Source organism: Tamandua tetradactyla, chromosome 13 (assembly GCF_023851605.1).
Source record: "Tamandua tetradactyla isolate mTamTet1 chromosome 13, mTamTet1.pri, whole genome shotgun sequence".
NCBI classification, from domain to species: domain Eukaryota; kingdom Metazoa; phylum Chordata; class Mammalia; order Pilosa; family Myrmecophagidae; genus Tamandua; species Tamandua tetradactyla.
Genome location: NC_135339.1, coordinates 9,706,738 through 9,733,550, shown reverse-complemented (window position 1 = coordinate 9,733,550; position 26,813 = coordinate 9,706,738). Strand labels below are relative to the sequence as shown.

Here is a 26,813-nt window from a genome sequence, read left to right as displayed (position 1 = left end):
TAGCTTTATATTTTTGCTTGTTGTCAGCACATAACACTTGGAATACTGAAATTATGCATACACACACAAAAGTTAGGGAAATAGAGAGGTTTGAGGAAAACAATGAAAAGTGTTTATTCAATTTTTTGGCTCATTTTTAAGTCTATTTCTACATGAAGTCATTATCTATACATCAAATATCCGGAGACTACTACCTGACAGTCAATTGTGAAATGTCTTTCAGTCCTCCCTTGTAATAACAAGGACAAAAAAGTGAAGGACACATTTGAAACATTTTAGGAGTCTCTGAAATCTGCTATGTGTTTCTCTGCTGCCAAGATATTAAACAAGACCAATTTTGGAAGTGGCAGTTTTAGACTTTCAGAGATCTGCTGTTAAAGGAACCCAACAACCTCAGCGATATGACCTCAGTAGACCCGGTATTCCACTCAATTGTTTAGAACATTAACTTTGACAGATCGAAAACAAAACTGTTTGGTACAAGCTATCATTTACCAAGACCTCACTCAGTTTGAAACACCTACTACTTCACCATGCTCTATCTTCTTTAATTTTTACAACCCCGAGGTCTATACTAATATTATCCCCATTTTCCAGTATGAGGTAACAGGATAAAAGAATTAGTTCAGGATTTTGCTCAAAGACAGTCAAGTATCAGAGCTAGGATTAACATTTCCTGTGACTTAGATCTTTCTCTAGCCCTAGCTGCACCCTTAAACCACTCATACACTCTGTGTGTGTAATTGGGAAGGGAGATAGGAACTTCCAGGAGGGATCCTTCCACCTATTTTTGAGGCCAAAAGCAGTGATGAGAGGTTAAGAAAACTGCTCATGGTAAATTCAGGGAGATTAAAAGCTGAAAACAAAGAAGAAAATGGAAAAACCCCCCTAAGAAGCTGTAAAAACTGCAAAGCAAAGAAGTTGAAGTTGAGGGTCATATTAGAAGGAGCAGAACAAAAACAAAAACAAAAAAACAACCAAAACTTAATAAATATGCCAGGGGCATAACTACCCAATAGGAAAACCAACATTCCTAATGAGCCTGAGTCACTGAGAATTTATATTATATTCAGACAACCATTATTAAAAACATGGAGAAGTAACTAATGAAAGAATTAACAAAAACTGGTTAAAACTTTCTGTGCACATTTAAAGGGTTTAATTCACTTTTATTTCCCATGAGCCAGCTATACCAAGTCATGAGTGGAACTTCTTCCTCCAAAATAGTTCAATAGACTTATGTTAAAGACAACATGTGTATTGAAAGTAGCAATTTTATTTGAGTTAAAATTATTTACAAAACCCAAAGACATACTTCATGAAACTGGTACAAACTATTTTTTCCTGCCGTTGGCTTTTGCTCCAAAGATCACAGCTGAGAAATACTGTATAAAATAAAAATAGGATTGGATTCAGAAAAGTATTCTACTGTTCTAATTTTCAATTGGTAGTATTTACAGAAATATTTACAATGGAAAAAAAGGTTACTTTAAAACTTTAGTTAATTTGCAAGTCAGCCTCAAGTACCCTAAAATGCAGAGTTCTCTGAGGGTTAAAAACACACAAATGCACTGCAGTTTGTGAGGTGGTTTCTCCCCCATCCCCCATACCAAAATCTGCATTTCTATCAGTGCTTGACAATTAGTTATTATTTAAAAAACAAAACAAACAAAAACTGTTAAACACTGAGGTAAATCAATTCTCAAATGATTACCAGTGTAACAAAAAATGTAGTTGGCCCTGATTGTTCTCACCAAAATGTTTTTATAATATTCCTTACCACCTGCCACAAAAGGCAGTCTTACCAAAACTCTGCTCCTTTCCGAAATTCCAATGATTAATAAATATCATGTATTTTTAAATCATTAACAAAATATATCTAGCTAATTTAATTTTATGAATATCATTTATCAAGATGCTTTTAAAATAGTCTGCTAAGCTAGCTTTTTACTCAGGGCAAATACAGTCTCAGGGTCTTTCCCAAGTTACACTGGCACACTATGATTTCAAAAGGTGATGGCTGGGGGACCAGGTGGGTAGGAGGAAGAAGAAAAGAATTTGTCTGGAATCAGTTACTTCCTTATAGATTTCCCAACAATCTGCATTATCAAAAATAGGAAGACAATAGAAGGCAGCCACTGCATTAAAAAAATTACAGCTGGCACTGATACAAGAGCCCCGATTTGTCACTTTATACAAGGAAATAACAAAGTCTAAAAGGGTAAAGTTAGACTTTTAGCTATTTTCCCCAATACACACCAAACTAATATTTTTATGGCTTCAAGTTTTACAAATCCAATGAAGAAACATGATCTTGCACAACCTAAAAGGTGTTTAAAAGTATTAATGAAAAAGGTCTCTGGAAAGCCTATATTCAGGCCCAATCAATTAAAAAAGGAAAAAATTAAAAAGCATAACCAATGGTCTGAACAATAATACAAGGAAAATCTGCAAGGTTGAGAAATTAAATATATAAAATGTGTTTTATGTGTTCCATGACTGTTTTCCAAACAACACACTGTTCTATGAAATAAGAATCTCAATGAAAAAAGATCTTCTTCAAACCAGCAAATTTAAGGCTTTGCGCTTATGCAATTGATCCTGTCAACTCTATAGAAGAATATACATGCTATCTGGAAACATGAATTCCACATTGGTGTTTTAGCTTCCTTATATTTATTGTACTGAACATTAGAAAATATATCTAGAGAGCCATTCCTCAAAACCTATTAATGTTTCAAGGGCCTCACCTAGCATTACATGTAAACTACCCTGGGTTGATTTATTTTGCTTCCTCCTTTAACAGGGCACAACATCTTATATAATATTCCCTCAAACTGTTATTTGTTTTCTTGTGTCTGTAGCTATGACACATTATGGTATGAAATCGAATACGGTCATGGTCTCAAAAGTGAAAAATAGTCCGACAACCCAAACCTAATCAGGAATAAAAAAATATACTATTAATCCCTTGTGTCTTTGGATTCCATCTAATTTTAAATATAGACAGTAGTAGTTCAGGGAACAACAACAAAAAAAATTCACAAAATTATTAAAAGCTTTATTTACGATTGGAACCATTCAACAAAAAAAGCAAAAGCCAATGAGCCTGAAAAAGGAACTAAGCTGTTGCCTAGAATGTCCGCAGAACATTCGACACCTCAGTAGCTAAGCTGCCTCTGCACCTGGCTGGCATGACAACAGTGGCTCAACACACACAGCAGTGGCACTAACAGCAGCACAAATTTTCCCCTCAAAACTTGCCCAGGATAAAGCAAGAAAGCAAGGGGAGAGTATAAACTCTGCCAAAGTAAGTGTATTTAAATACTGCATGAAACTGTTAACAGCCTGAACCTTTTCCCTCATTTTTGATAGTTGCAGATTGATGTAGTAACTGTCTTTTAGCAAATGCAGAATGCATGACGAAGAAATCAGGTGGCCTTAAAAATCCAAACACGAAAGATACTGATGAATGTTCTTGGTATATCTTCAAGGACCTCTTTCATGACTTTTCTTTGTTTAAGGGTAGCTCCAGCATTACCAAGCACCTGAAGCAAAGGTAAAGCAGCTAGCAATGTTCCAAATATTCAATCACTCTAGAGATCGACTTCTGGCCTGTGGTTCCAACAGCACACTGAAAGGGAAGGTGCAGGGGGGTAAGAATTAATATTTAACCAATTAAAGAAATTATTAAGTCAAAGTTTAACTTCTTTAGATTACTAAACTGAACACTACAAACAAAAGAGTACTAAACAATGGAATGATCATATATTAAGAATGTTTGTTTCTTTACTGTAATTTTTTTAATTAATAAAAAAATTAAAAATACTAAGATTAAATTGTGGCTTTCATAATAAAGAATCAATATATTTTGCCATGATATAATTTAATAATGACCTTGAACAAATGGAAGACAAGGATTAAAACTGCGAGAAAATACCTTTCTGCTCCACTCACTATGGCCAAAGTAGTTTTCTCTACTGTCATTAATGTATCATTAAGTTTAAAACCACATGTACTGCAATGAAAGCACTTACAGTAAGATTCATGAAGCTGAGGAATTTCTTGAGCATCTCTGTCATGATTGAGAAGTCCCCTTCAGGCAAATACTCTCGGACGGTGGTCACATTGATCTGAGGAAGAGATTGGATAGTTGGTGATCAGCCCGGAGGGCACCTGACCTTGTACCTGACACTGCACTGTTACAAGCTCCCTGAACTCCTTGGTGAACATACAATTCCCATCTGTACACTCATATGCTTATCAGTGTACCCCACTCCATATTCAGAAAAGAAGGAAAAAGAGAAAGCCGGCACAGGTTACAAAGAAATGTTTGTAGGCAAATTTACTTTTGCAAAGGAAGAAAAATGACTGAAATAAACTGCACTGTTGAATGGGGGGGAACGTGGAGGGGTGTTCAGACAGGTGGACGAGGTATAGACTAAAAATGTTACACTTGAGAACGTACCTATATAGCTGCTTATAGAAAAATAAGGGATCAAAGAAAATTCCTGTTTTACAAGTGAATTAATCTGACATATGTTGACTAGGAATTAACAAGATCTTTCCAAAGGCAATTTAGTATCCTTTACAATATGGTCAAATCATATAAAAAAACAGGTGAGCATTTTCTTATACAATTCCAAGAGAGGAAATTAAAGTGTTTCCCTTTGCTGTCAGTAAAAAGCAGCCAAACTGTATATAAACCAATATGATATAAGGAAAATACTACCGATGTCCTTGAAAAACTGTTCTACTTCTTCATGTTAACAAAAATGTTTTAAAGATTCAGAAAGAATAAAAGGAAAACTCTTCTATGAAGATTTACCTGTAACAAAAAAGCACAAAAGAAAATAATTTGTCCTGAGTTTGGGGCACAAGGTTAAGTTTAAGGAAAATAAAAGCTTCTGATTTGATTCTCAATGATTAGGGTAGGGGAGCAAAGAATGCATATTATTTCTTCAAGAATTTGCCACCAGCATGAGCCCTGCCACACTCACTCCCCTTTTTAAAAAATCCTCCATTAGGATACTTTTAAAATGATAAAGAAGCAAAATAACAGCATCACTGCAGCTTAAAAAAAGAATCTCATCAAAATGTTGCTAAAATGTACAATGTCAATCACTCACATTTCAATTCAGCAAATATCACCACAGGTCCCAGCTGAGAGCTGGAGTGCAAATTTACTTCTACTGAATTAACAAATCTTGCCCTTAAAACATTTATGTTATAAGGGCAAAGGCAATGATAAGGAGAATTATGGAAAGCAGATCTAAGAATGTCTTTAACCAATTCATAGGAAAGAGGCAGTATATCAAAGCCATGGACAGAGTAGTGGTTATGGAGTCATGGAGAACTAACTAGAAGAAAAGTGCACAGCCTGTAATAGAGTTTATGTTTTAGATCATTAATTCGAATCAAATCCTTTTCTACCAACACACTATCAAATGCCCAAATGTATTGTGGCTGGGACAATGGGCAGGATGGTCATAGCATTCTTTTGTTTTTTTTTTTTTTTTGAAGCAACCCAAAGTGTCCATCAACTGATGAAAGGATAAATAAAATATGGTATATACACAGAGTGGAATATTATTCAGCCACAAAAAGGAATGAAGTTCTGGTACATGGGTGAACGTTGAAGAAATAAAACAGACACAAAAGGACAAACATTGTATGGCCTCACTGGCACGAGATATTAGCAAACGCTGAGTCAGAATCTAGAATGCAGGTTACCAGGTGACTGGGTGGGAGTAGGAAATGAACAGTCAATGCTCCAATCATACAGTTTCTATATGGGCCGACTGCAAAGCTCTGGCAATGGATGGTGGTACTGGTAGCACAACATTGTGAACACAATAATTAATGCCACTGAACTACACATGTGAACGTGGCCAAAAAGGGAGATCCTAATTTGAATATATGTTACTAGAATAAACAAACAAACAAAAACATAGCACCTAAAATGGGAAGAACAATAATGGCTACTGCATAGCCTATGTAAGGATTAAGTGGGGTATCCTATAAAAAGAGGTTAGTCCAGTGTTTTGCACACGGTAATAGCTAAACAATATCATTACTAATCTATTTTATTCTGGCACTCGTTTCCTTTCAGCTACTTTCAAAATGAGAAGTAGCTAGAATGCTTGTGTCTGGTCAAAGTGTTTCTATCTGAATATTTTAGAAAATCAGAGCAATTATGGTTTTAAGACAGAAACTTCGTCTTAAAAGTAATGCACGTGAAAAGCCAAGATGCTTGTACAATGCAGAGGTTCTTCCTTTGTTTGGTCATTTTCTCTCCTCAATCACTAATGCCATTCCCTAATCTAATTTCCTCATACCAAACAACCTGAATCCTTGAATGTATTAATTTTTGTACTTGACGGTGGATGGTGCAAGAGTTGTCATCAAAACTTGATTGTGGCTGCATTACAAAAATAAAAATAAGTTGGGACTTCAGAAAAAAACATAATTAGGCCCTTTCTCTTTGTGCTTCTAAGAGAAAAAGGGACTATAATAATTGAATCAAAGTACAACGGAGTGGCAGTTACATCAAATAGCCCAACATGGAAAAGCTCAATCTATAAACCATTTTTTATGACCCCATCTTGCCATCTAATGTTGACTTGTTCCCTGAAATGGTAATCACAGAGATCCTGGGGCTGAATGTGAATATTTATCACTGATTTAAAAAATCCGAATCTGATAATTATTTTAGACTTTAGAAACTTGGAACACAGCTGTCAAATGACATGTAAGGGAACTAGCTGGAGTCTTACCTTTAGAAATTTTCTACTAAAAAGTTAACACAATTGAGTTTTTAAAATATTTCTTAAGGGCCTCCCAACAGTGAGCCAAGCACAGAGCTTGTTGCCTGCACACATAGGAAGAGGAGAAAACAAGCCCAAGTTGAGATGCCCTGCCAGAATTTATATGGTTAATATGTGGCAGAGCCAGAGGTGGAACAGAGATCTAAGTTCAAAGTTCATATTTTTAAAATATCGTTAAATTGGGGCATTATCTCTGCACTTCTTATGCAAAGGGAAAACCCATTCTCCATGCTTCGCAGAGTTGTGGTGAGGATGAAATGAAACAACGTATTTGAAATGTCTATCCCAGAGTTAGGTACATAGTGGCATTCAGATAAAAACAGCTTAAATGCTCTTCTCCTTGGTGTAGCATCTTGCAAAACAATGGTGTTCAATAAATGCTAACCTTGTGCAAGCATGTTAAATTCCAAAAACGGTGCTATATGGCAAAGTTGCATGGCTTCTTCTACCCTGGTCATGTTTGGCTTGCCTGCGATGAGAGCCTGAACTTCACTGAGACTCCCTACAGAGAGGTTACAGTGCAAACTTGAGAGGTCTACCACATCGGTATAGATACCGTATAACTTTTGCATATTTTCTGGTATAATGGACTCATCTCATAAAATTCTTATGGGAGTCCTCAAAGTTCTTTCTGTGACTTCTTCACCAGTTCGTATCCTCCTTTGTACTGTAATAAATTTAGAAAAAAATGGGGATCATGCTGAAATAATAGCCTTGTGAGCTTTGAGCTCTTCATCTAAGCAGTTCTGTATTTCCACCAAAAGCTTCAACCAGTTCAGAGTCTGAAGAAAAACTAAGGACAATATCATAAAAAATGTAAACAAAGAGTCCGTGCATATCTGCATTGAGGGAATTTGGTGTTCCAAAGTTTTCACTAAGCTGAATGAGGATATCGACATTTTGAAATCTGAGTCCTCCATTCCAAACTCTCCTGTACAAAGGTGTGTAACAAAGCAGAAAACATGGGCATATCTATACCAGCAGTATTGATGTCCATTATTATTACATCTCTGCTCCATACTCATGTGAGGAAAAAAGCAGTGCTTTTTTGGGGGGGAAGGGGGTGCATGGTCCAGGAATTGAACCCGGGTCCCCCGCATGAAAGGTGAGCATTCTAACCACTGAACTACTCAAGCACCCAGAAAGCAGTGTTTTTAAAAATGGACACTAGCTGCCACAATGGCACGATGAGCAGGAAAACAAGTTTCACTCAGGCATTCCACCTGCTGGTTCTTCAGAGTATAATCCCAGAGGCCTTTACAAACCTTCAACTCTGGATTCAGCAGCCTCTTTTCATCAATTTCTTCACTCAAGAAAGGCCAATGAAGCTTTCGCAATGTGACTGTGTGATTGTGAAAACCTTGTGTATGATGCTTCTTTTATCTCCCTTATGGACAGATGAATGAACATATGGATTGAAAATAAATAATAGGGGGGAACAAATGTTAAAATAAATTTAGTAGATTGAAATGCTAGTGATCAATGAAAGGGAGGGGTAAGGAGTATGATGTCTAAGAATTTTTTTCTGTCTTCTTTTCCTGAATTGATGCAAATGTTCTAAGAAATGATCATGATGATGACTATACAACTATGTATAAAAAAAGAATACAATTATGAAAAAAAGAATGTTCATATTGTATGTTGACTTGTTTTATTAACAAAAATTAAAAAAAAAGAAAAGCCAATGAAGTTCTGGATTCCTCTCTCAACTGGAAAGGCACTTGGTGTACATGGCGACCTCTGCTAGCTTTCTCTCCAAGCCTTCTGCTTCATGAAGCTCCCTGGGGGGGTGTTCTCCTTCTCCATCTCCAAAGTGCTGACTGGAGGACTCTGCAGTCCTTGTGGCTCTGTTGTGGCTCTAAAAGCCATAGCACTCATTTAAAACAGAGGGCAGCAGGGACAAAAATAAAAGTGTGGAAGAGCAGGGCCTGTTCGGAAAATTTAGAAAGCATCTGAAGGGTATGGACGATCTGGAAACTGGAGAAGCAGACTTCCGTTTGGGGTCTTGTAGCGAGCAGGAAAGAAAAAGAGCCGTCATTCCAAAACCCAATCCAAATGGACAGGAAGAGGAAAGTGACGTTATGAGAACTGCTTTTAAGGAAGTTAACTCTGGTGGCAGCATTCAAAATTCCAGGAAAGGAGAGAGTCAAAAGAAAAGGAAGGGAGGAAGACTAGGGAGGAGTCAGAAAGGTAGTAAGAACTAATGGTGGTCAATGGGAAACCTTTAACCATAAGGTAGCATTTACTATCTACAAGCCGCTGCTTGCCACTGGGCAAACTCACTGCCCTTACATCTGATGACACAGACTAGCTTTTAAGGTTAATTCCAATGACCTCAGGCAAAAAGACATCTGTGGCTCTACGAATTCACAACGCCGCCCTCAACTTAAGATCTTATTAACTTTTAGAGAGAAGACTGGTAATAACACAAGTTAATTTCAGGAACCATGCTATAAGAAAGAACATGACTGAATAATGATTGCAACTAGGGTGCGTGTAAAACAGAATATTAAAAAATCTTTATGATACCCATTGTTGCTTATATGAGGGCCTCTTCAACTTTTCTTTTGCTTGATATGTTTCTCACCTGCCCTTATAAGTTTGCCATAGTCAATCATAAGGAAAAAAAGGATAAGCTGAAGAGGTGATGAGAAAGGGAGACAGAGGCTTTATAGGATCTCCAGAGCCATGATAAGAATTTTGCTCTTGATACAGAAAGCAGTGGGGCCAGGAAAGGGCTGGTATACACACAGATCAGAGACTAACTACAATGTAAATATGAAAGAGACAAGAAAAATTTAGGAAAAGTCACAGGACTTGAATGGATACAGAAAATGGAAAAAAAAGGCAATAAAAAACTCAACGGCAAAAACTGAGGCCATGTAGGTGAATGGGTGGACCTGCTCGAAAGGCGCTAGCATGAATATCTCTTCCTCTAGTTAAGCCCTTCATGTTATCTTCACACATTTTCCTTCCAATCCTCCAGCTTCAAAAAAGAGATGGACCTTTGTCCCAACTAAAGCTAACCCTCCCATTATTTAATATACTTTTCACATGGAAACAAACTGTCCCAATAGCCATAACTTTCCATTTTTGTGCTGACTCAGCCTGTCTGCATACTCTCATTTATTGTGGGGAAATCATAATCTTAAACCACTCACTATGAACCAGTGCTTACTTCAAACAAAAGCATGTGACCCACTGCTGGCCAATATGAGGGGAAGTAGACATGACTGGGGTGGGATGAGGGCTCTAAGTGCTTCCCTTCCTCTTAAAAGGACACACAGGAAGAAATACCTTCTTCTACTGGATACTTCTTAACTTAGCTACAGCTTTGGACCATGAGAATAGCTAGCAAAGCACAAGACACCAGCATAAGGTAGTAGAGATTAAAGAAGAGAAATTATCTGAGTCCGTGATAACATCATTAAGGCACTGAATTAAACCAGACTAGACTTTTCACCTTGTTTAATTAGTGGAGCTGAGGTTTTATTCCAACCAACAGTATCTGAATTGATTCATCCATCAATCAAGAGCTTTTTTATTAGCCCCAATGTTCTTTTACCTTGGAATGCACCTTAACAAGTACAACAAATATTTGAAACTTTTTAACATTATATGCTATCTTAGTTTATTTAACCTTGTGTATGTAAATTCTACCTTCCCCATACGATAACAGATTCTCTAACCAATTTATTTTTCACACCAGCAGCTGTCTATGTGAAACAGCCTAAGTCTGAAAAGTCCTATCAATTCCAATAAAAACAAAGATTAACCATTCACTTTCATCACATGAGAATTAATTCATTTCCTTCCAAATCTTATTCAATAAAACCTACAGTAGAAGGACAATAAACCTATCTAGAATGTAAAGAAAGAAAAGTAATTTAAAGAAGTTACTGGAAATGTTAAAACATTTTCCCACCATTTTTCTCCCACAGTGAAATAAAACTATTTTGATATAATAGGTGTATTACCACTCAAAAGCTATTTAGGAATGCAGTGGATATAATTGGACAAATACAATAAGTTAATCAAGGATAGGATGAAGCTGTAATATGAAAGTCTTTTGAAGACATAAAATATCACAGAATGGTTCACTTACTGGACTCTCCTGGCAAAGACAACCAAGAAGCAGTGCTGTGTACGAGGCCACAATGCAATCTTCCATGTGTTTGCCAGCATGCTGAAGAGCTGAAAATATTTAAACAAAAATTTATAACAGTCCTCAAAAAATAAAAACCCATAGTATCAACAATTTTGTTGGTTACTTTTTCTTCAAAACTCCTAAACATCAAAAAAAAAATGGTGTTAAGACAATTGGATATGTACACGTAAAAGAATAAAGTTGGACCTCTTCCTCACAAATTAGTTAAAAATGAACCTTAGACCTAAACTTATTAACTAAAACCATAAAATTCTTAGAAGAAAACATGAGAATACATTATTTTTATGACTTTGGGAAAGGCAATAATTTCTTAAACTTGATCACAGCACAGCCAAAAGGCCAAGAAGTAAAAGGCAATTGTTTCTTAAATACAAAAGCACAAGTGACAAAAAGAGAAAAAAAGATAAACAGACTCCTTCAAAATTAAACTTTAATGCTTCAAAAGACACCATCAGGGCAGGCCACAGTGGCTCAGCAGGCAGATTTCTTGCCTACCATGCCAGAGACCTGGGTTCATTTCCCGATGCCTGCCCATGTCAAAAAAAAAAAAAAGACACCATCAGGAAGTACGAAGAAAACCCACAGAAGGGGAGAATATATTTGCAAATCAAATATATACAAAGAAATCTTACAAGACATTTCAATTTAAAAATGGGGAAAGGATTTGAAGAAATATTTTTCCAAAGAAAATACACGTGGACCAATAAGCACATGAAAGATGCTCAGCATCATCAGTCATTAGGAAAATGCAAACCAAACCACAAGATTCTTCTTTATTCCCACCAAAATGGCAACAATGAAAAAAAAAGACAAATAGTAAGTGTTGGGAAGGATGCAGAAAAATTGGAACTCTCATACATTGCTGGTGGAATTTCAAATGGTACAGCTACTTTGTAAAAGAGTTCAGCAGTTCCTCAAAATGTTAAACTCAAAAAATTATTACATAGCCCAGAAATTCCATACCTAGTTATATATTCAAGAAAAATGAGAACACGTCTGCACAAAAACTTGTATATGAATGTTCAAGCTGCATTATTCAAAAAAGCCCCAAAGTAGAAACAATTCAAATGTCCATCACTGGATAAACAAAATTTGGTATATACATAAAATAGAATATTACTAAACTGAAAAAAAGAACGAAGTTCGAGGCAATGACAAAGTTTTGGCAATGGACAGTGTTAATGGTAGCACAACACTGAATTTAATGAGCACCAATGAATCGTATATTTGAAAATAGTTACATTGGGAAATGTTATGCTGTATATAACACAGAAAAAAAGGTATGAAAAAGGCATCAGTCATAAAAGACCACATATAATATGATTCCATTTATATGAAATGTAAAGAACAGGCAAATTCAAAAAGACAGAAACTATACTGCAGCTATCGGGGCTGAGGGGAGGAGGGAATGGGAGTGGGGAGTAACTGCTAATGCATATAAGGATTCTTCAGAGGTTGAGAAAAAAGTTCTGGAATTACACAGTGGTGAAGACTGCACAAACTTGTGAACAAACTGAATCACAGCATTTTCTTATTTCACATGGGCAGGCACCAGGAATCGAACCCAGGTCTCCAGCATGGCAGGCTTCGAGAACTCTGTCTGTTGAGCCACAGTGGCCCACTCTTTTTTTTTTTTTTAAATCATAGCATTTTAAAAAAAGACTTTAACAGTATGTGAATTATATCTCAATAAAGCTGTTATATATAAAAAAAACAGACAACCAAAAATACCATCATGTCAAACAAAACATCAAAACTCAGTAACTGTGCAACAGGACTAGATACAAAAACTCAAAAATGGACAGCACAATACTACCTAATTGTAATGTAATTGTTAAAACACTGAATGAAGCTGCATCTGAGCTATAGTTTTTTTTGTTTGTTTGTTTTTTATATATATTTTTTTATTTTTATTTTTATTTTTTCTCTATATTATAATTTTATTTCTTTTTCTGTTGTCTTGCTATTTCTTTTTCTAAATCGATGCAAATGTACTAAGAAATGATGATCATACATCTATGTGATGATATTAAGAATTACTGATTGCATATGTAGAATGGAATGATTTCTAAATGTTGTGTTAGTTAATTTTTTTTAATTAATAAAAAAAACTCAGTAACTGAAGATAGAACAAAAATTACTTAATTACTTAAAACATCACAACTAGAATTGGAGTGCAGCTGGGCACAACAAAGAGCACAGGCTCTCAGAATTAGATACTGCTGAGGATTACATATTTAATATCTGGCCTTTATAGTGAAATAAATTTACAAATGGCTATCTTGCAGAGCTTGTATAAATGCCAAACCAAGTAATACAGTTCCTAACTACAGTAATTAGTGTTCAGTTAGTAAAGATATTACCTCCAGTACATTCCTGTGTTTGTCACCTACTATTCACCATTTGAAAATCATTACAGTAACTTCCAACAGTACATCTAGGCTTTTGAGAGTGTGGCTGATAAAAGAATCTAAAAATTTCAAAACTGGAATAGTCTTTACGGGTCATGCTGCTCAACCATTTCTCTTACAGAAAAGTAAAAGAAGGAGGGCCCAGAAAGAGTAAATGGCTTGGCCAGTCTCACTTTTCTTTACAGCAGCACAACTGTCTCTGCACCACATGAATTGAGGTTATGAACTGGAGAGGCCACAAAAAAGTAAAATTTCAACAATACGCAAATTACATTATGTTTTGAAGGAAAAAAACTGAACTTTATTCTTAATTTGTATACACCACTCGTATACAAAAAATAATACCTTTATTGAGGTCAAGTTCTTCATCGTCCTCCTCCTTCTTTTGTTTCTCTTCTGTACCATCCGTCTTCTCAGTTGACACCCACTGTATTTCTCCACTTGTTTCTTGCCACTCTCCACTCTTATCATGCTGAGTGGTGGGAGCATCTTTGATCAATTCATCTGTTTTACTTTCTGCCAACTGGGCTGCTCGCTCTCGCTCAAGAAACAGCTGATGAAAATTGATTTTTAACATCATTAAAAAGAGATCACCAACCAACATAAAACTATACATGTACTCAAAGATAAGGTTCTGCTCACTTTTAAATATCACTAACCCCAGAAGCCCTGTTGCCTGGTAAAAATGGTCAGTATCAGTAAAAGCCCTTGCTCTGCATTCCACCAAGCCCAAAACAAAAGTTAAAAAATGCTAATTAACTGTGTTATCCACCAGTGATGTAAATATTGTTTCCATGATGAAAGTCTCATAATCTCCTCTATTTTGATTAATGCTGATAAGATATTAAAGCCAAAAATACAAACTTGACTTTAAAAGAACAAAAAAACTTGAGTAGGCTGGAGGAATTACCTGGAAGGAAGGACACTTAAACTATACAACACTGGAGGAAAGGCAACATGAGCTTCCTTAAAAGAAATTTAAAGAACTGTCAAAAAAAGTAAAAAGCAAAAGGTCTTTCTGAAAGGCCCAAAAACAGATCTCAATTGTATTGACACATTTAACAATGGAAACACTAAGGGGCAAACACTAAATGCCTCACCTCCACTTACTTTATTTAACCTATACTGGAACAGTACTGAACATACAGGAAGCATCTAACTCACTGACATGATGTAAGAAAAGCTTCAAGTTACTAAGGACAACTACTTGAACACTAAATACCAAGTTAGGTCTCAAAAGATTTTCTGAGTATTGAAAAGGGTAAATAAACTTTAAATAGGCATGTGTAAGATAATATACCTTTAAGAAGATAAAAATTAAGCTTTGTTATAGCAGTTCTAAAAATTGTTCCCAAAGCAAGATACATTTTAGGATGAATCCTCTGATTCATAAGACAAAGGAAAAAAAAAATACACCAGTCATAATATGTATATTAAGATTCCATTTATGTAGAACTATTGTTCATATGTTAATATGTATAAACAGCCATTTATCAGGACAGGTACACAAAAAATAATTATAAGTAATTACTTTTTAAGAAATGGACTTAGGCATTTTAAGCTTTCTAAATGTGTTTTCCTTTATAACAATGGGGAGACATCATGCTGATTTTTAAAATAAACTGATTTCTTTAAATTTCTCTTTAAAAAAGAAAATAAGAAACGGAGGGCAACTAAGGAGGCTAATAAAAGAAAACTCACGTTAGGAATTAGAACTATCTAATTTGAAAATGCCTGGAAAAGGAAAAGGATATTAAGAGCCCTTCTGAAATACTTAAAATAACTGAGGGGAGTATAAAGTCCAATTTTATAAAGCAAAAGCATCCAAACCACTATCCAAAAGGTATTAGTTATAGCCTAAAAACAAGAGCTTTGGGCTAACTAAACATGATAAATAATAGCAAGTAAAGAAAACTGAGACATGTTGACGGACGAATCCCTGAAGAACAGGCATCTCTACTGCAACACGAAGCTGGGTGTTACCATATACAACCAGGGCAGACAACGTAGGAAAATTTGAGACTCCCTGAAACAACCCACAAATGGGGGTGCATGGGGGAGTACGCTGGCTTCTGCAAATTAACCCCTACTATGCGGATAAAACAGACCACCTACTTCTTCAAAAACAACTTCTGAGGCCAGTTATGATTTTATTCATTTTAGATTACATTTGAACAAAGGGTCAGTATTAAAAAGCAGGGACCAGAATAGCTGAACAAACTCTAGTACATTCATACAATGGAATACCATGAAGCAATGAACCAAACAAACTCTACTGATATGTGCAATAGCCTTTATAGGACTCAAGGGCAGATGCTTAGTGAAAAAAGTTAATCACAGAAGGTTACATACTATCAAATTTCATTTATATAATATTCTCAAAATGACACATTATAGACAGGAAGAACAGATGAGTGATTTTCAGGAGACAAAAAGCAGGTAGAGTGGGGAGAGGATAACATGAAGGAGTGCTTTCCCAGTGACAGTTTTAATTGTGGTGGTGTGCATGTGAGTGTCCATATGGAATAAAGCTGCATAAACAGACATACACACATAGACAAATGCAGGGTAAACAATGGTGAAACTGAATTAGGTCTGTAGTCGCATTAATGGAAACAAACACAAAATTCCTGCTTTTGACATTGTTCTGCAGATATATAAGGTATCACCATTAGGGGAAGTTGCATGAAGGGTACATGGGAGTCTATCATTTTTCTAACTTACAGCGAGTCCCTAATCATTCCAAAATTAAAAGTTTAAAAAGAACATTACACAGGAAAGGAATGCCTCTTCTAAGCAGAAAAATAAATGTGTCAATGGGGCCTAAAAAATTATAAATAAGAGGTGGAGACCAAACATTTACAAAATGTTTTTAGTGTTAAATGTATCCCTAGCTTATAAACAAACAAACAAAAGTATCCCTAAATGACAGCTGAAGACCAAAAATTGTTTACTATTCCCAATTATTATTACTAATAATACTGTTTACCATTATGATTTGGGGGAGGGGGGGAATGCATGGTCCAGGAGTCAAACCCGGGTCTCCCACATGGAAGACAAGTATTCTACCACTGAACAACCTGTGCACCCCATTACTATTATTATTAACATCATTTCCTCACTGGCTTCACATACATATATACATATATATATGTGTGTGTGTGTACATATATATGTATATATGTTTTTTGTTTTTTTTTTTGGCATGGGCAGGCTCCAAGAATCAAACCTGGGTGTCCAGCTCAGGAGGCGAGAATTCTTGCCACTGAGCCACCACTGCACCACCCTCATGTATAATTTTATATTTTAAAGAACTAAAAACTAAACTTACAGTTTTTCAAGACTGAGTACTATGAATTCTAGAGAAAAAATCTGGGGAACACTTCCTACCTATAGTTAACTATCAATTATACACACGAAGAAGAATAAAACTGGAAAATGACTTTAAATGAGTCTGTCATGGTTAGGAACATGTGTCAACTTGGCCAAGTTGTGGTACCTGTTTATTTGGTTGGGCAAGTGCTGGTCTGTCTGTTGCAATGAGGACATTTTATAGAATTAGATCATGATCGTGTCAGCTGCATCCACAGCTGATTCCATTTGTAATCAGCCAAAGGGGAGTGTCTTCTACAATGAGTGATGCTTAATCTAATCACGGGAAGCCTTTTAAGGAGAATTCAGAGGAGACAGTTCCATTCCTGCTTCAGCTGATGAGCCTCTCCTGTGGAGTTCATCCAGACCCTCCATCGGAGTGGTCGGCTTCACTGCCTGCCCTGCGGATTTTGGACTCTGCACTCCTGCGTTCACATGAGACACTTTCATAAATTTTATATTTGCAAGTGTTCCCTGTTGATTCTGTTTCTTTAGAGAACCTTAACTAATACAGAGTCAAAGAACTTGTCTTTTTCCAGGATCTCTTATACTCAGTCATTTTGCCACTGTTCAGACCAGAAGGTAACAAAAGGCTTCCAATTCTTCTATGGTCCATAGGGTCTAACAATGTTCTGGATACAGAGTAGACCGGTAAATAAATCCTGGAGGATTTGAGGTGGAAGAGTGGGGTGAGAGTGGGGCTAAGGCTGGTCCAAGTTTGTTATCAATAATGTACTTTTGATTCACAAAACAAAAATGTCTTCTCTCTGCTTTTTGCAACAATGATACATAGTCAGTTGACTGAACAACCAGGGCAAGTAGGCTATTATGTGTAAGGACGGATCTCAGCAGTTTGCAAACAGCCAGCAGAGTAAAGGGTCAATTCTAAATCAGTGTATCTCTCTCACTGGTCTATAAAGAGAAAGGTGTGTGTGGAGGGGGGAGGAGAGTTGCAGGAGAAAGGTCCAACTGATAAAGGAATGGGACAAATCTGACAAACTGCAGGTGTTTTTATTTTTAAGATGCTGCTTACCTGCACTAAAGCCTGAACAGCATGAACTTGTCCAGCTATCCTTAAACTATCATCACCTTCTCCACTACAGAAGGAAGAATCAAAAGAACACGAAGTTTCCATGTTGACGAGGCAGTGCCGATTGCGAGCACTGTACTCCACTAGATTGATCAGTAGACCCAATCCCTACAAAAATGAAAAGATGCATATTTCACAGAAGAGAATTAAAAACGAATGTAATAAACCTAAATTTTTATTGACAGAAACTTAACGGTTAAAAAAACAATATACAATATTTGTATAAAAATGTATAAATAAAAAATGGCCTTCCCATTTTTTAATGTTTGTAACAAGATACAAAACACAAAATTTCCCATTTTAACCACTTTCATGTGGACAATTCAGTGGTATTAATTACATTCACAATATTGTACTACCGTTACCACCATCCATTACTCAAACTCTAGTTTTTCATAACCACCTTTAGTTCTCATCCTTGCACTTTTACATAGGGTGCTTCACTGTTCCCTTTTATACAACAGAGATATGTTCATGAGGAATTCGTTACAACAACCTACAGTATATGAAATCATTGGTCCTTAAATCCAAAACTATGATGAAGTTTCCACCATCCCATTAGATAAAATACTCATGTGTGAAATAGGGCTGTGACTCACCAGCACTCGAATATCAAATCTCTGCTCCTGAGGTAGGTACTTTGGAACCTGAAGCACACAGTTCATCGCTGTGCCAATCAAACCATCCTGTTCTCCTGTTTTGGTGCTGCCCCATTCTGAAGAGCAAGATTGGAAGAAGCAGTGTTTATACTGTTTCCTCCCTATGATACTAACAACTAGTATTTATTAAAATGGCATTAAAAGATAGAAGTGTATAGCTATTCTTTTACTGATATAAATTGTTGACCTTGTAGTATTTCCTGAGCCAAGTTCCTAGGCCGTTTATAAAGACATCAATACCTAAAAGCAGTTAAATTACACATATGTAAGTAAATTACATTATGGCAATTTAAAAAAATCATTATATTCAAAAGAGAAGAAACAAAGAGGATAACTTGTTTCTTATGTAATAATCTATTAATAGAAAATATATAGAAAATATGACCTACCATTGTCATTAGTCAAATTGAGAAGCACCCCGATGATGGCCCTCATGCAGTCTTCCACTGCTTTGCCTACATGATTAGCTACATTCTGATGAGGCAGAGGCTTACTGTCAGGTAAGCATATGCTGTTTTCAGCACGGTTATACTGCTGAATGAATTCTTCACAATGTTGTAATGCTCTTAAGAGAAAATAAAACATAGATCATTAGGCTAAAGTAATAATAATTTCTATTTACCTAGAACCTAATGGTTCAAAAGCTGTCAAAAATACAGTCAGATTCATTTATTTTTCCTACTCTAGAAATTATAAGTCATTAAATATTCAATCATGTACCAAGTATGTCTGATATCACACTACATGCTAAGTTTCTTTTATTTTGGAAGCTAATTTTAAAAATTTCTCTAGTTTTTAATGATAAATTCATGGTAGAAGTTTCTTTTACATCCGGCATCTACCACTAGCCAGCTCTATTATTTCCCAGGAGCTACCCCCATATCACCACTCATTCCAATACAACAGACCTAGCACAACCCCTCCCCAAACAGAGCAAAACCTTTTTAAAAGCTAGCACTGGACACCTCTGCATCTTATTTACAGAATTTTCATTTAGAATGTAAGCTCTTAACAGGCAGATAATGTTTAGATTAATAGTGCATAATAACTTCGGGTAGACAGGAATCAAATACTTCATATGCATCAGAGCAAATTATATACTTTAATTTGAGGTATTTTCATTTACATGTCTCCTGGCAGCCAAACAAAGTATCTATCAACTATATCCAATAATTCTCAAGTTTCTACCCAAAATAGCAAGGAAACTTAAATGGGTCTAATATCTTTGAAGACTCTTCAAATTGCCAAGTCCATCAATATATTTTTCTTTTTTTTTTTTGGCGTGGGCAAGCACCGGGAAACGAGTCTGGGTCTCCAGCATGGCAGGCGAGGAACTCTGCCTGCTGAGCTACTGTGGTTCACCCATCAATATATTTTTAAAACATCTCTTACTTACAACAAATCAAGGAAGCGGACTCTGTCAGCTGAATCTGCATGTATTATTTGTTATACGAAATTCTTAAAGAAAACTGCAACATGTTTAATCCACTCTGTGCCAATCCTTAAAACATACTGAGGAAAGCCTACAAGGCTCCTTAGTGTTTCACAATCCTCTGATCAGGAAGACATTTTTTATGACTAACCTAAAAAATCCTTTCTTTTGATGTTTAGGGATCTCAGAATCATCATGTCGTCGTCACTGCTTAACTCAACTGCCTTAAGCAATACTCAGCTGAATTATGTGTATTCCGGGGGATGGGGGAGGATTTAATCTTTCAATATGCTACTCCTGTATTTATCAGGGTTCTATTAAAACACTCAGAAAGACAGATGAGTGCTTATTCACAAGCATCCAATTCTGACCTCTACTGCCACTTCCAAGCCAACTGGACTAGATTTCCCAATTATAATTAAAAGAGCCCAAACCTGTCCCATCAAATATCTCCTTTTACAAAGTACTTGAGGTTATGGCAAACATACAAGACATTTAAAAAAAAAACAGATTTAATTTGCAAGAAGAATATTCTTTGTGAAGGAAGGGTAAAACATTGTAACAAACAACTAGAATATATATGTGAAAGGTACCAAATGTGATATAAAATTTACAGATACAGGAAGAAAAAAAAGACAGAGGGAAAACTGACAGAATAAAAAAAGTCTACTGGAGACTACTGAGACTACTGGGAATTTAAATACTGACTGGACATTTGATAATATAAAGCAATTATTAACTTATAAGGTATGAACTAGTATTGTGGTTTTATTTTTAGAAAGAGTCCTTCAGTTTTCCAGATTACTTACTAAAGCATTTATGGATGAAGTTAATGCTTTATCCATAAACATCTGGCATTTGTTTCAAAATAATTCAGGGGTAGGAGAGATAGATGGGGTTATAGATGGAAACAAGACTAACCATGAATGTTAACTGTTCACGCTGAGAGATGTGTGGATGGGGGATTTTCATACAATTTTGTATACTTTGTTCAGATTTAAAATTCTCCAAAAAGAGAGAGGTAAAAGAAAAAGAAAAAAAAAAAAAACTGCAGATAAGACTGTGGTGGGCCTCTTACACTTAATCAAGGAACCTGGAAAATACGATATCCAAAGGCAACAAGGATTAAGAGATTTGCCGTTGGGATTATTTTTTCAAAGTAGAGATTTGGGGAAAGTTAACTTCCTCTGGTACTGTGCTAGATAGGCAAAAGGTCAGAAAACCAGAGCAGAAATGTTGCAAGAAATGATGATGATGATGATGAATATGCAACTATGCGATGATACTGTGAATTATTGATTATATATAGAACGGAATGATCAAAAATTATGAATGTGTTTGGTGTTTTTTTGGTAATTAAAAAAAATTAAAAGTTAATATAAAAAAAGAAAACTAGAGCAGAGATCTTAGGAACTAGGAGAGAGATATCAGGAAGGGGCTGCAATAATACTGAGACAGAACCAAAACTGGAGTCATATTGGGAAATTTTAAGTGTACTGAGATAACAGCATTAGTCTATTTGCCGTGAAAGTTGGTTAGCAGGGAACAGAGAAAGCCACATAGATTCTTGGCAAACTAGCTCAAAGGGCAAATGAAGAGAGCTAGAAGAGCTCATTTCTAATAAAAATAAGAACCAATACTTAGGCATTTAATATTACATCAAGCACTGTTCTAGGCTTTACAGATATACATATAAAAGAATACGTATAAATATTAACTCATTTAGTTGTTATAACAACCCAAAGGAGTAAATACAATCATCACTCCCCCTAACTCATTCACATCTGAAAAACTAGTAGCAAGTAAATGATCTGCCCAAAGTTACACAGATCAAGATACAAAGTTATGAAACTAGGAAGCACAGCAGTCATTCCAGCTCCAGAATCTGCACCTCTAACTATGGGACTCTACTGTAGTGCTTGATTCAAAGAACATAAGACCAAACACCTCAGGAAAGAATGTGAAACAATTCTACTTTATGATCAATCCAAACCCTTTAAATAAATAATATGTGAGATTTTAGAAAAACTTACTTAGCTGATGAAACAATGAGCTGTGAATCTTTATATGCTATCAAGTAGCTTTGATTTTCTGGATTATGCACAGTTACCTAAAAGGGAAAAATGTGAAAATAATAAACACTACCTCTCTTGTATGATTGTGGCATTCTGTAATTTCCATTCATTCACATACAACACACATTTATATGTGTGGTACAATAAAAGATACAAAGACGAAGAAGAAACACAGTCCTTGTCATCTAAGGGAATAACTTCACAGCCCAGATATTCCAGATGTAAAATAATATAGCTACTACTTTATAACAAAATTAAAAGCACCACTGCTATACCCACTCATTCATAATTAATATAGTCTGAACTATATTATTCACTGTAATGAATTACCGAGGATTCTGAACATCAGAAAAGAGCGATCTTCAATTTTGAATAAACAAATACTTTAAAGATCAAACATGAATTAATTTAAAATATATTTTTACAAAAGAAATTTATCTATTTCTTTAACAAGCCTGAAGCATTTTAGAAAAACAATTCCAATTTTATCTAAGTCAGGATCTCTTAACAAGATTATTTCCCCACAGATGATTTTTTAAAAAATCTAACTAATCCAATCTGTTCAATACAACCTGTGCATCCTGAAATTCATTTGGCAGCATAAATTCTAATCTATACTTGCTACAAACAACTGCAGTTCAATAATATCATTCTTTAAAACCAAATATAAGTTGTGCTTACATACAATTTGACTCAATAGCTAAATCAAGAAAGTGATTATTAATTTGAAAACTAAAATAAAAACCTGACTGTATTTAACAGTTGTTTTTCTCAAACAAGTTAATGTGCTTAAGCAGAATTCCACATTAAAAAAAAATAGTAATAAAGTTTGGCATATACAAACAGACAGGCAGGATGTAATTTGGGGCAGTAACATAACTAAAATACATGTATTCTTAAAATCCAAAATTGTTCATTTAACTTGTTCATTAACAACTGACTGCTCTAACAATGCATTAAAAATTTCAATATGGATTGACAAAAGACAAACTCTGGGGTTATATAAAAATATGTAGCAGTCTCACTTTCACACACACACACAATCATAAAAGATTAAACAATTTTTCCCAAACAGTTGTCCATACTCACACTTTCTAAAACTCGTAGACACCTCTCTGCTCCCCATAATGAAGCTACTAGTTTCTCTTCATCTTCATCTCTACTTAAATGATCCACACATTCTTTTACTAGGAGAAAAGAACTGGATGTAAGTATGTCTCGTTACCTCAATACTTACCCCATCAGCTAACATTAAAAACCCTCTGTTGGTTGAATTTTAATAGAAATGGGGTGAGGGTAACTCATGAGTGGGAATATAAGGAAGAGTGCTGTACTATAGGTCATTCAGTTTGAAATGGGTTGTTTAGAGTCATGTATATCAGTATGTCACCAATTAACACAACAAATTTAAATAAGTAAACTGGTACAAATATACGATACATGCACAAAGAGTTAGTAACAGAGTGGTATATATATATGGGAAGAAATACCTATTGCAAGCTATGGACTGTAGTTAACAGTAATATCTTAAAATTCTTTCATCAATTGTATAATGATATAGCTTTCGCAATGTGACTGTGTGGTTGTGAAAACCTTGTGTCTGGTGCTCCTTTTATCTACCTTATCAACAGATGAGTAAAACCTATGGATTAAAAATAAATAAATAATACGGGGAACAAATGTTAAAATAAATTTTTTTTTTTTTTTTTAGACAGAGAGAAGGAAGGAAGGATAGAAGGAAGGAAGGAAGGAAGAAAGGGAAACATCTTTAAACATTTTCTTGTTTTTTTTATTGTATTCTGTTTCTCCGTTTTTGTTACATGGGCTGGGGCCGGGAATCGAACCGAGGTCCTCCGGCATAGCAGGCAAGCACTTTGCCCGCTGAGCCACCGCGGCCCGCCCAGTTAAAATAAATTTAATAGACTGAAACACTAGTGATCAATGAAAAGGGAGAGGTAAGGGGTATGGTATGTATGAATTTTTTTCCTGTTTTCTTTTTATTTCTTTTTATGAATTGATGTAAATATTCTAAGAAATGATCATGATGATGAATATACAACAATGTGATGATGTTGTGAGTTACTGATTATACATGTAGAATGGAATGATCATATGGTAAGAATGCTTGTGTTTGTATGTTGGTATGTTTAATAAATAAAATTTAAAAAAAAGTTCTTTCATCAACAGTAACTGCTGTAACACACCAATACCAGAGGTCAATACAAGGGGAGATAAGGTACATGGGGTCTTTTAGGTTTTCTTTTTTGTGTGTCTATCTGATAACTTTCTTCTTAGAGTAACGAAAATGGTCTAAAAGTGAGTGTGATGATGACTGCACAACTAAGTGGTGATACTGTGAGATACTGACTGTATAATTTGGATGTAATATATGATAAATAACTACTTCTCAATAATATCTGCAAAAAAATACAATTCTTAAAAAGGCAAAAGCCCTCTGTACACATGCTATCAATAATCTGACATTTCACTGAACATTATTCTAGGTTTTATACTATGAGATACTGAACTATGAGACCCTACTTTTATAATTTACGTTTTTTGGTAGCCCCAATAGCAAAGTATTGATGGCCTGCTCTCTAAAAATGAAGAGATTTGCAGGACACTAGTAAAAGAACAGAACTTTTCAAACAGATACAATTATTTTTTGCATTTAAATGAAACATCTTCCTCAAGTTTTAAATAATACATAAAAAAATAATACATGTGCATAATGTACCTTTATCTACAATGTGATCCAGACCTCCCAAAAGTCGTAGTTCTTCTTTAAACCAATCTCCTGCTCGTTTAGAAGTGAGGGACAGTAATGTCTCCATAGCTAAATGCCCAGTCTAAAATTCAAAAGCATCATTAATGAACACTGATGCTCACCAATAATTTGGAGGCAACATTTCTAAAAACTGACCTTCTTTACAAAAACTTCACTGCCTGCTAGAAGGATCTCTGTATAGTACAGTAAATGCTTTCATTAAGAAAAAATTAACTAATTTTTAATTTTATCACAACAATGTATTGAAAACATGTTTTAAATCACATGACCAGTTTTCAGAGAAAACCCATTATTAATTTATCACTTGTCAATTCAATATAATAAATACTGATACTATTATTTCTATAATACAAATGCTCAAGAATGGGCTGAATCAAAGTATATACATATTCTAAATACAAATTAATACACTGGACTAATTTTCCACAAAGGCTGTTAGAAGTAACTCTCAGAAGCAAATTGTGGGGGTGTCAATTACCCTGAACCCTCGAACTTACAAGTTATCACTTTAAATTTATGCCTATCTGAAGATGGAAAGTGGTATCTTACTGCTTTGGTTTATACAATGAATTTTAGCACATATTTTTTAGTTATATGCATTTTGCCTACCATGAGTTTTTTCCTTCAAGGTTGCTTGTCTATTTCTTATTGTTTTGTAGATTTTCTTAACTATTTTGAATACAAATCCTTTGTTTTAGTGTTCCAGACTCTCACATCTTAAACTTTATACTGTAGAGCTAGCAGCATGGATGCTCATCATGTGGCACCATGACAAAATTATTACACATAAATAATGCTACAGGATCACCGCTAGAGGGAGCACAGAAGATTAAGAGGAAGGATAAAAAACTGATTAAAGTTCCCTTTCTCTTTAGTTGCCTTTAACTATTGTTTTTTCTTTCTTAAAGTATATAGCCAAGCTCCAATGCAGAACAATGTGGCACCAGAGAAAAACAATGTTTTTATAAGGGAGACGTTAGAAATATCTGAAAACCAGGCATTATACAATAATAATTATAAATAAGATATAAATAATAATAATAAAATAAGATTATTTTCAAAAGTACAGGCCAATTATCTAGTATTGGACTAGCAACCATTGAGGAATTACTGATTCTACAAGTAAAAAAGACAGATGGAAAAAAAATAAAGAGATGAAAGTATGACTGGAACGAAGCAAAAGCTACATGGGCATTTTAAAGATGGGGAGTTGAGTGAGCACAGGGTGGCTACTGGCCCTGGCCCTAATTAGGAAGGGCACTGCCCCAGGGAGGGCAGGTAGCTAGGAATCTGTTCTCTCAGTCTTTTGGGTTCTTGCAATCTCTTGAAGAAGTCAACAACCTAAAACAGCATGGAATAAGCCACTGAGTCACTGAAAAGAAATGGCCCTCACAAGTGCTTTGAACATTTTTTTTTTTTTCATAAAATTCAGATAATACGAATTGAAATTACTAATAGCCTAAATGCAATTTCTACATCGAAAAAAAAATTCAATAGACATTTACGGCCACTTACTGAACAGAGACCCAAATATAGATGAGCTAAGTTAGAAATTTCAGGCAGAGAACAGAATTACGCTCTAGGCTAAACCTCAGAAAAATTTCTCAATTTGTCAACTGAGACTAAAGAGGTTAAATGATTTGTCCAAAGTCACATGTTTGCTAGCAGAACTGTCACAAATCAAAGACTTTATGAAAGTAGTTTTTATTTTACAATGGAAGGAAGGGAGGAGGGAGGGACCTACCGTTATATTTTCTAGATCTAGATGCTTGTTGTGTACAGTTTCACATAGTCTTCGAATTTTTTCTTTAATTTTGTTCATATCTTTTTCATTCAGTAGCTTAGCTGACGAAGCATCTTGTTCCAGTTCCAGAAGTCGAATCATTAGATCTAAGCTGGCTCTATCGAGATCCATGTTCAATCGGTCCCTACTCAGGATGTACATGAGGGCAGCTGTGCAAAGGGACAGATTCTTCAACAGACCAAACACA

General features: G+C 35.3%; 1 protein-coding gene and 1 pseudogene across 3 annotated transcripts in view; both read right to left on the bottom strand.

Annotated features, from left to right (window-relative positions):
- Nucleotides 1–1,258: 1,258 nt before the first annotated feature.
- LOC143653579 (wings apart-like protein homolog) overlaps nucleotides 1,259–26,813 on the bottom strand; it is an 86,594-nt gene continuing 61,039 nt past the window's right edge. For 2 of the 3 annotated variants that reach the window (XM_077124707.1, XM_077124705.1), the window contains exons 9-19: nucleotides 26,567–26,794; nucleotides 24,772–24,883; nucleotides 23,124–23,221; nucleotides 21,993–22,069; nucleotides 18,917–19,092; nucleotides 18,468–18,583; nucleotides 17,812–17,976; nucleotides 13,752–13,959; nucleotides 10,933–11,021; nucleotides 4,038–4,133; nucleotides 3,041–3,634 (exon numbers count right to left, since the gene is read on the bottom strand). In XM_077124707.1, the coding sequence (XP_076980822.1) occupies nucleotides 3,569–3,634; nucleotides 4,038–4,133; nucleotides 10,933–11,021; nucleotides 13,752–13,959; nucleotides 17,812–17,976; nucleotides 18,468–18,583; nucleotides 18,917–19,092; nucleotides 21,993–22,069; nucleotides 23,124–23,221; nucleotides 24,772–24,883; nucleotides 26,567–26,794 (1,431 nt within the window). In that variant the 3' untranslated portion in view covers nucleotides 3,041–3,568. Of the gene's footprint in view, nucleotides 1,386–3,040; nucleotides 3,635–4,037; nucleotides 4,134–10,932; nucleotides 11,022–13,751; nucleotides 13,960–17,811; nucleotides 17,977–18,467; nucleotides 18,584–18,916; nucleotides 19,093–21,992; nucleotides 22,070–23,123; nucleotides 23,222–24,771; nucleotides 24,884–26,566; nucleotides 26,795–26,813 lie in introns of those variants that run through there. The other variant, XM_077124706.1, reaches the window with a different exon arrangement.
- LOC143653581 (BTB/POZ domain-containing protein 7 pseudogene) lies at nucleotides 4,141–10,926 on the bottom strand (annotated as a pseudogene).